The sequence below is a fragment of the Cebus imitator genome, unplaced genomic scaffold, assembly GCF_001604975.1.
Source record: "Cebus imitator isolate Cc_AM_T3 unplaced genomic scaffold, Cebus_imitator-1.0 Scaffold256, whole genome shotgun sequence".
NCBI lineage: Eukaryota > Metazoa > Chordata > Mammalia > Primates > Cebidae > Cebus > Cebus imitator.
Genome location: NW_016107571.1, coordinates 1,152,349 through 1,162,864, shown reverse-complemented (window position 1 = coordinate 1,162,864; position 10,516 = coordinate 1,152,349). Strand labels below are relative to the sequence as shown.

General features: G+C 44.7%; 1 protein-coding gene across 1 annotated transcript; it reads left to right on the top strand.

Moving 5' to 3' along the window:
- Window positions 1–830: 830 nt before the first annotated feature.
- On the top strand, window positions 831–10,155 carry GNAT2 (G protein subunit alpha transducin 2). Its single transcript, XM_017499276.2, has 8 exons — window positions 831–1,188; window positions 3,156–3,198; window positions 3,454–3,595; window positions 4,931–5,088; window positions 6,966–7,094; window positions 7,303–7,432; window positions 9,142–9,295; window positions 9,693–10,155. The coding sequence occupies exons 1-8, from the start codon at window positions 1,071–1,073 to the stop codon at window positions 9,881–9,883; spliced, it is 1,065 nt and encodes a 354-aa protein (XP_017354765.1). The 5' UTR covers window positions 831–1,070; the 3' UTR covers window positions 9,884–10,155.
- Window positions 10,156–10,516: the final 361 nt, after the last annotated feature.

Below are 10,516 nucleotides of genomic sequence, written 5' to 3'. Positions count from 1 at the left end.
CTGGGATGCTAGCCAGAGGGAGAGCTGTCCTACCTTTGAGAAGCCAGAGTCTGGGGTCCAATTTCCCAAAGAAGCAGAATTTGTTGTGTGAGGCAGCACAAACCCCACACTGAACACCAGCAAAGTTCACTCATGAAGTGAAGTTGGACTCAGCTGGCTTTAGTGGGCCCAAGGGAAGCAACCCCACTCTCTTTACCATACATCCTTTGCCTACATTTATTCATTCACCAAACGTTTTGATCCACAAATAAACTACAAGTTCTGAGAGGTTCAAAGATGAGTCAGATTTGATCCCTTGAGCTCCAGGGGACAGAAATACAGCAAGGGAAGAGATCTGTAGAACAACATACAATATGAAGTGGTAAGTGCTAATAGCAGAAGTACAAAAGAGAGGGGCCAATACAAAGAAACAATGTGAATAGCTTCCTGGAGCAGCAGCCACTCGGGGAGCTGAGTGAAACATTCCTAATCTTCCCAAGGAAGGGCACCACCCAAGACACAGACTCCTTGACAAGACCAGCCTATGGTAAACGAGTATGCTTTGATACCCTGAAGCCCTTGAAACCAAGACCTTATAATCTGGAGGTTCAACATAGGGAATGCTTCTTACATATGTGCCCATAATCTCCAGCTCTATGATGGAAATAAATGCAAGGAAGCAATAGAATTTTAGGGGATGAGCCTCTCAAAGGATGGAAGTGGTTGTGCATCCTATCCTTCTGTGTCAGAGCCCAGCAGATCATTTCCCTAGTTATAGAAACATTTGAGTCTTTACCCCTTGCCGTATTGACAAAGCTCTTAATTGGCTTGACTGATCACATTGCTAGATATAAAGGCTACAATCCCTAGACTAAGAAGTAGGTCTCCAGTCGGGGTAGGGAGTCTCAGCCAATGTACGCAGGGTACAAGACCCTACAGCCTGCTCTCTCTCCTGGCCTCATACAGAGCAGCTTTTAGGGGAACCAAGTTGGGATACTCAACCCCAACTTTTTTCCTTCTCTTCCGTCTCTCATACAGGAAACCTTACGAAAGAGCCTTAGGGGCCTGACAAAGCTGAGAAGACGGCAAACATGGGAAGTGGAGCCAGTGCTGAGGACAAAGAACTGGCCAAGAGGTCCAAGGAGCTAGAAAAGAAGCTGCAGGAGGATGCTGACAAGGAAGCCAAGACTGTCAAGCTGCTACTGCTGGGTGAGTGAGATGGAAAGATGAGCCAGAGAAGGCAGGGTCTTTCCTGCTTACCTGAGGGTCGGTGGGTTCTACTTCATCCCATGGGAAGGAGGGGTGGCAGGTCATTTTTCCCCTCCTCTACACAGTCTCAGGCTAGGGGATCAGGAGCTCTAGAGCTGAGTTAATATGGTACCTACATAGCCACCCCAACAGGATCCAGAACACCAAGGATATTTCAGAGTTTTTCTACTCTTGAGCCAGGAATAGTGCAAGGGCCAGGATGGACCCGCCCATCGCCAAATCTAACCAAACTTAACACAATCTTTTGGCTTGGCAAATACCAAGCACCCTGGACTTGCAGACCTGCGCCCAATTTGCAGTCAGAGAACTCTAAGCCAAAAATCAGAAGAGAACAGGGTCTTCCCTCACCAACGGGCTCACAAGTCCCCCCATACAATCAGTGCCAAGAGTCTGGGACTATCCCAGAGATAGTCCCATTCGTTTTTGCCAAGTATAGTGGTTCCTTGTTTTCAGTAAAAATGTTGGAAGTAGGGAGCCCCTTGAGGAGGAATGGTGTCTTTATGTACAGCACTCCCTTCCTGGCTCTCTATTCAATAGCTGCCCGCAAAGCCCCTGCCAGATGGAAGGTTCATCAACTTGGTGAGCTCCTAAGCAGATCACTGGTCTGTGCTGAGAAAATAAAAGCACCTCGATTAGGCAGTCAGGGAAATTGATCATGACTGTAAATAAAACCAATGCAAGAACATTTGAGACACCTGGCTTAGGAAAACAAACCACTGGTACTACCAGAAGTAGGGTAGCTGGGGCAGATGGGGGTCTATGTAGCAGAAGATTGGGTGCCTGCGCTGGGTTTCCAAGCCCCCATAAGGGACCTGGGAGCTGACGCACTAGGCTAAGGTGGCTTCTTTTCCCTCAGCTGGTCTGTGGCACAGTCGTAAGGACACACTAAAGGAGCACATCTCTGTAAGCTAGACCCAGACTCTAAGGAGCCCAGGAGGTTACGCAGGGGGAAACAGAGATGGTGGGGCCACTGAGAGATCTTTTAAGCCTAAGCAGATTTCTTCCAGGTTCAGGATAAGCAGCTTAGTGAGAGCAAGCACAAGCGACGTGGGAGGAGGTTGAGGCATTAGGGTTGCGTAGACTCAGTATTGAAGGTATAAATCTTTGATGGGGAAAGCAGAGTGTGAATAAGGACATTAGGATATTTTAGTCAATAAAGGGAACCCACTTAACCATAAGAGTTCAAGACCAGCCTGAACAACATGGTGAAACCCTGTCTCTACTAAAATAAAAATTTTAAAAAAATGTAGCCAGTCATGATGTTGCCTGCCTGGAGTCCCAACTACTCAGGAGACTGAGCTGGATCACTTGAGCCTAGGAAGTCGCGGCTGCAGTAAGCCGAGATTGTGCCACTACACTCCAGCCTGGGCTACAAGCGTGAGACCCTGTCTCAAAAAAGAGGGAACCAGCAAGGTGATGAAAATAAGAGTATTTTGGTGAAATGATCCAGCTTTCTCCAATCCTACCCCAAGATCACTCTCCTGAGTCAAAAACAGGCAGAGGAGAAATGTTAAAGGACTCCCATGAATCTGTTAGTGGTTTCCAACAGGGAGATTTTGACTCCCAGCGGTCATTTGGAAATATCTGGAGACACTTTGGGTTGTCATAACTAGGGAAGTGGGGTGCTATTGACCCCTAGTGGGTAGAGACCAAGAATGCTGCTAAACATCCTACCATGCATGAGGCAGCCCAAACTGTAAATAGCACTGAAGTTAAGAAACACTGCTCTAAATCCAAGCTGAATGGCCTGAACTCAAGCCTGCCAGAAACTGAGGGCAGCAGTCATCCCTATGTTCTCCCCTAACAAGACCCCCGAGCAAGCAGTGGCTCTGAGTTCTCCCAGGCCATCTCCTGGAAGGCTGGGGAGAACTGGTGGAAATCGAAAACATAAGCATTTTTCCTTCCAGGTGCTGGGGAGTCAGGAAAGAGCACCATCGTCAAACAGATGAAGTGAGTAGAAACGAAGCCCCAAAGGACTGGGATAGGGTGAAGGTCAATAGAGCCAGTAGAGGTACTCAAAGTGAAAGGCTCTTTAGCCTCAAGGAGCCCAGGTATAAAGGATCTGATTCCAATGCCCCTCACCCTCTGCTTTGAGAAACCAGTAGTAACAGATAGGATTCTTGCGACCCTTTAAATACCCCAGATTCCTAATCCCTTAGGTCTGGCTACTCAAGTCCAGCTAACGACAGTGTCTGCCCCTTGCAGGATCATTCACCAGGATGGCTATTCACCTGAAGAATGCCTGGAGTTCAAGGCTATCATCTATGGGAATGTGCTGCAGTCCATCCTGGCTATCATCCGGGCCATGTCCACACTGGGCATCGACTATGTTGAAGCAAGCTGTGCGGTATGTGACTAATATTATGTGGTTAAGGGTGGAAGCAGAAAGGCTAGCGAGAAGAAACATACCAGAGGCCAACGAACTATATGGAAAGATGGGTAAGAAAAATAGTTTTTTGTAACTATAATCCCACCTGCTGAGCTTCAAATATCTTAATTCAGTCCTGGAGAAGTAAGCAACCCTCACCCTTATTTTTTTTGGGACAGGGTCTTGCTCTCTCACCTAGGCTGGAGAGCAGTGGTGTGATCATGGCTCATGGCGGCCTCACCCTCCCAGGTTCAAGTGATTCTCCCACCTCAGCCGCATTAAGTGGGACCACAGGTGTGCACCACCACACTGTTTTTTTTTTTTTTTAATTTTTTGTAGAGAAGGGGTCTTGCCATCTTGTCTAGACTGGTGTCAAACTCCTGGCCTTAAGCAATCTTCCTGCCTCAGACTTCCAAAGTGCTGGGATTACAGGGGTGAGCCACTGTGCCTGGCTTCAAACCCTACCTTTGTAACAACCATTTATAAAAGAAAGCTCTCACAGCTTCCTCTGCTTTTTTACTTTATCTTACCATTTAAATTGCTCCCCTTGGATTCCTGGTGATGGAACTTTTGTAAGTGAAATCCCTACTCCTAGTACTGGCCTTTTTCTAGCTTTAAATCGCTGAAGAACAAAGGTGGTGGGTCCCTGGCTTCTATCTTGTCTGTTTCATGGTCAATCTGACCTTTACATTTCCAGTCTCTGCAGCAGAGGACCTACGTTTTGTGGCAGTAAACTTTCAAACTAAGGATGAAAGTCAGAAACTCCAGAGAGGAAACACCTGGGGCCCCTGCTCTCCTTTAGACAAACCCCAGGGCTGGATATAGTGCCCTCTGCATCTGGGAGCATATTCAAAGTTAATCAGTACGTTTTTCTTTTTTAAGACAGAGTCTCGCTCTGCCGCCAGGCTGGAGTGTGGTGGCATGATCTCGGCTGACTGCAACCTCCGCCTCCCAGGTTCAAGTGATTCTCCTGCCTCAGCCTCTTGAGTAGTTGGGATTACAGGCACCTGCCACTACGCCCAGCCAATTTTTTGTATTTCTGGTAGAGATGGGGTTTCACCAAGTTGGCCAGATGGTCTCGATCTCCTGACCTTGTGATCCACCCACATTGGCCTCCCAAAGTGCTGGGATTATAGGCGTGAGCCACTGCGCCTGGCCTCAGTATGTTTTCTTACATAGAATCTTCACTGGAGACTGCTTCTATTTTAGATCTTCGCGGCAATGTAAAAATGCTTTCCATTCAGCAGTATTCCCAGAAGCCTCCTGGAACGCTATGACTCCTGTGAAGTTCCTAACCAGGTTTCTGCATTACAGGATGATGGGCGACAGCTCAACAACCTGGCTGACTCCATTGAGGAGGGAACCATGCCTCCCGAGCTGGTGGAGGTCATTAGGAGGTTGTGGAAGGATGGTGGGGTGCAAGCCTGCTTCGAGAGAGCTGCAGAATACCAGCTCAATGACTCCGCATCTTAGTAAGACTCTGATTGGGGAGAGGGTGGGTTGATGCTTAAGCAGTCTTTTAGCGAATCTTCTCTCTGGTTGGGAAAAATCTCACCCAGCCTAAAATTTCAGTCATTGAAAGCTGGAGACCCAGATTGAATTCAGCCTGTTTTGTTAGGACCTGTTTTGTTAGGCTTCAGCAGTTTTACTGTTTTGAATTTAATGCTATGGGGAGATCTGCCACAGCTGTCATGATTTTATATTGCTTTACATGGCTCACTACAGCCTACAAGCCTGAAGAAGCAAAATTCAAAAGAAGTGCCCTCAGCCCTGTTCTCTTAACTGAGAGGTGTATACTTAGCCTCTCCTTTCAGAACCCTAAGATGGCCCTGCAGTGCTGTCATATACTCTCCCAGGAGTAATGTAATTCATGATGGCTCTTTCAAGGCAGAATTTTCTATCTGGAAATCTAGGATCTACTTAGGCCACTAAGCAGAAATGAGTCTTCTACATCTAGAGTGTCTTATATCAGGATGCCAGGGCAGGGGACACAAACTACGAAGGCAAACCAAAGGAAGGTGGTCAGGAATTAGAACCATCATTGCAAAGCTGCTTCCAAAAAGATACGGGACATAATTTATCAATCCTACTTTAGACAGTAAGGGATCGTAGACAAGCATGGGCTCTGAAGTCAAACCTGAGTTTATTTAACCTAACCATCTGTCTCCTAATCTCGTAATAATGCCATCACTTACTATTCCTGGAGCCCTCAAAGCCCAGTCACTGCTAGGCGTATTACATATACCATCTCAAGGCCTTTTACCCATCTACGAAGTAAGACTTTAAGGTAGACATCTTTCTAATTAGCCTCATTTTACAGATGAAAGACTGAAGTTCAGAGAAGTTAACTTGCCCAAGGTCATATAGATAAATGGCAGAGACTGTATTTGCATTGGGCCGATTGACTACACAGCTGAATATTTTTCATAATACACCACAATGCCTCTTGACCTGAGGCAAGTATTTAACTCCTCCGAATTTCTCCATCTGTAAAATGGGGATCTGAAACTTGAAGGCTTAGGAGTTTGAATGAGAATCTGAACGTGAAAATGCCTGGCGTACAGTAGGCACTTGTGTTACCTGTGCTTCCCTCCTCCTCTCTGTCATCTCAGTTCACATCTGCCTTCCTCCTGCTTTTTAAAAAATAACTTTTTCTTTTTTATGGTAACTTTCAAACATATACAGAAGTAGAATAATATAATGAATCACCTACCTTCAACAGTTATCAACTCATGGCCAATCTTATTTCATTTTACCTCCATTCCCTACTGGATTATTTTGAAGCAAATTCCAGGTATCGTTTCATCCTAAAAATGTCATTATGGATCTCTCTAAAATATAGACCCTTTTTAAAAAGAAATATTCACGCCTAAATACTTAACAATTCCTTAATAGCATCATATATCACCAAATTGGTTTCCCCAGTTATCTCAAATGTTTCCTCCCCAGTTTGATTCAGGATATAAAAGTCCATGTGTAGCATTGGTTCATGTCTCTAAAGTCTCTTTCAATTTACTGCCTCTTGATGGAACTTTTAACAACCATTGAAATCACTAAATCCCATTCAAAGATCTACAAAAGCTTGCAGTCAGGAGAAACCCAAGAAAAACTTACCTAACTTGATCTAAATGCGCTGGAACCCCAGCCTCAAATGGGCTTGTCCATCCCCCATTTCCTCTAGTTAAGGACATTTGAAGGTTTGAAGGAAAGAATCCTAAATTTAACAACATGTCTTCTAGTCCTGATTTCTATCACCAAATTAGCCGTGTGACTTTGGGTAAGATATCTTTTATGTCTCTTAGCCTTGGCTGTGGAAAATTTGTCATTGATGCTAATCACTTTTCTCTAGCTACCTGAACCAATTAGAACGAATTACAGACCCTGAGTACCTCCCTACTGAGCAAGATGTGCTCCGATCCAGAGTCAAAACCACGGGCATCATTGAGACCAAGTTTTCTGTCAAAGACTTGAATTTCAGGTAAGTGCATGGTTCCATGTGTATCTCAGATACACATGTGGAATCCCAAAAAGGGGCACGGGCATGCTTCTTGGCCTTTGCTGAAGCCTGATCTAAATTACTGTTCTGCTTCTCCCCCTTTTTCCTCTCCCACTTCACGGGGTAAACATCAAAGGCATATGGGTCATATGTTGGGCATACCTATGAAAATAGCTGCTTCTTCCCTCAGGATGTTTGATGTGGGAGGGCAGAGATCAGAGAGAAAGAAGTGGATCCACTGCTTCGAGGGAGTCACCTGCATAATTTTCTGTGCAGCCCTCAGTGCCTATGATATGGTGCTGGTGGAAGATGACGAAGTGGTGAGTGGTCTTTGCACCAAGCAGCTTTGGCAGAACAAGTTCTCCCCATGACCCTTTCTCTAAGCCTTGTGTCTGTCATTCTACTGCCCCAACTTGGGTAATTTCAGTCTAGCAGTCCTCTAGCAGACCAATGAATGTCTTATGCAAATAATTCTAGAAAAATGTCTTCTGCAGGTTCTAGATTAGCATTTTAGAGCTCCAAATTTACTGAAAGTGAGCTTGGTCTCAAATTAGACATCCTAGTATAACTTGGACATCACAAACCTCGGAAGAGGAATTGAGTGTAAAGAGATGAGGGACCATCAACTAGGCAAAACAAAGGAGTTACACTTAGTACTCTCCCAAGTTGCCTAAGTAAGGAGATGCAAATGACAGAACAGAGAAAATAACATATTATGTGAATCTTCATTGCAACATAATAGTAGGGTTGAACTAGTAACCCCACTTAAGAGGCTAAAAAGGTACTGTCCATAGGAGTAAGGAGAGACAGACTGGCAGACCAGCTTTCTCTCATGCCAATTACATTGGCAGCTGGAAGACTACCCAAGAGTGGTTCTCTTTAGCCTGTAAAATTCTGTAGGACAGGAGTTCTACAGGACAAGTGTCAGAGCCCAGCCATGTACCTTTGCTGAATTTGAGAAAGGTTGTCACAGGTGTGAAAAACGTTAATTTCACCTAAGCATCTGCTTACAAATGGAGGTCCACAGCTTGCTGATGAAAGAGATACTCCTATCCCTTGCCGGGCAACTTGTTCTCTTCCCTTCCCCTTGGTAGTTTTAACTTCACGTTAGAACACTCTGAATATCATCTAACCAAAATGTCTTAGAGCTATTCACCTTCTATCTTGGACCCTAAGATTAAAGTCTGAGACTTTCCATCTTTAACCCTAAAGATTAAAGTCTATGAGACCTTAATAAAACAAGCCCATGAGACCTTAAATGGTTATGCAGGAGTATTATGGGGAAAAAGCCACAAATTAGATTGCTCTTGCTTTATTAGACGAATAGACTGAACTCAAGTCAGCTGATAGCATACTTCAAAACCCTAAAGACTTGCTCTCTGAAAGCAGCCTGGGCTGGGACACTGGGCAACCTCTGCAGATATACAGCACCATTCCTTGCTAAGTAGCAATCAGAGAAGGAAATGAGAGAGCAGAAATGCTTGTGGTATAGCACTGGAAAATTCTCTAACCCTCACCATGTGGCAGTAGGACCAAAGTAGCCCAAACCAAGATCTGGGACCCCATGAAAGACGCCTATCAAAATCATCCTGGAGCTGCATATGGGCACATGCTAACTTGGGCCTGTTTCACCCCATTATCAGCACTACTTATAAAATGTCAAGTTCTCAGTTGCACCCTGGCTGCTAAAGATCTGCATAACACATATTATACGCCTATATGCCAGCCACTATCATGGACACTATACATATACAATCTCATTTAGCTTTCATTATAACCCTGTAAGATAGGAAAACAGACTCAGAAAAGCGCAATAATTTTCTACAAGTCACACAGCTATTAAAAAGATACGGAACTAGAATAATCCCACATCTCTCTGGCTTTCCTTTGGTACAGGAAAGAGATAGCTGTTTCCTGTCTTGCTTTTTACATTTGAAGCACTGGTCTCTCCAAGGGGAACAAGAGCAGGAAGTAGATAGATATTCTGTAAGCCAAATCTGATATTTCCAATGGTGTTTCCTCTTACTAGAATCGTATGCATGAGTCTTTGCATCTGTTCAACAGCATATGTAACCACAAGTTCTTTGCGGCTACTTCCATCGTCCTCTTTCTCAACAAGAAGGACCTCTTTGAGGAAAAAATCAAGAAAGTCCATCTCAGCATTTGTTTTCCAGAGTATGATGGTAAGTGTCAGGGGCCGGAAATAATACCTTTTAGTAGTGACTGGTAATTGTCTCATTTCTTAGGCCAAGGTGACATAAAGGAACTTAAGGGAGAACCTTGGGCACAGTTACAGGGTTTAAATTCAGATTCTCTGGAATAGAGCAGGCATTAGATACAGGAGAGCCACTGACTTCAAATGATACCTACTAAAACACCAAAGGCAGAGAGACACCTCCCCTCAATTTCTTTCAAGTGAGAAACACTGAAGTGCAATAGAAAAGGGAATCTTCCCTCCAAAATTAGGCCCCCAACTGCTGTTGTCTAACAGCATTTCAAGGATCAAGTCAATCACCTAAAGTGGGCGGGCAACTAACAAGGGTTCCTTTATCCTACTTCACTATTTTTCTGGAAAACCAGGTAACAACTCCTATGATGATGCGGGGAATTACATCAAGAGCCAGTTCCTTGACCTCAACATGCGAAAAGATGTCAAAGAAATCTACAGTCACATGACCTGTGCTACAGATACACAGAATGTCAAATTTGTGTTTGATGCAGTTACAGATATTATTATCAAAGAAAACCTCAAGGACTGCGGCCTCTTCTAATCCTGACCATTCCTCAGGTATAAGTTCTATAAACAGGCTTGGAATCTGGGTGATTACAAACAGAAAATTATAGTCAATAGACCATGACATGAAGAATGAATCCATTCTTTGGAGATGGAGTATGCATGACTGCAGCTGTGTTTTATATATTCTTTTCAATGTGGGATAGCTAGTGCAGCTTAAAGAGCAGAGGCCAGTAGTTAGAAGACCCTCCCCCACTCCCAGGTTCCAGTACTCGTTTTCCAACTTAATACAACAATGTGAATACTTCATTTCTGAGTCTTGAGTCTTTCAACTATAAAATGAAGATGACTTCCCTACCTACCTCACAGGATTATTCTGAGGAGCACGAACATAACCGAAGGGAAGGCACATAAAAACTGCTTGTGCAGGCTGGGCGCAGTGGCTCATGTTTGTAATCCCAGCACTTTGGGAGGCCGAGGTGGGCGGATCACCTGAGGTCAGGATTTCAAGACCAGCCTGGCCAACACAGTGAAACCCCATCCCTACTAAAAATACAAAAATTAGCTGGGCATGGTAGATGCCTGTAATCCCAGCTACTCGGGACGCTGAGGCAGGAGAATCACCTGAACCTGGGAGGCGGACGTTGCAGTGAGCCGAGATTGTGCCACT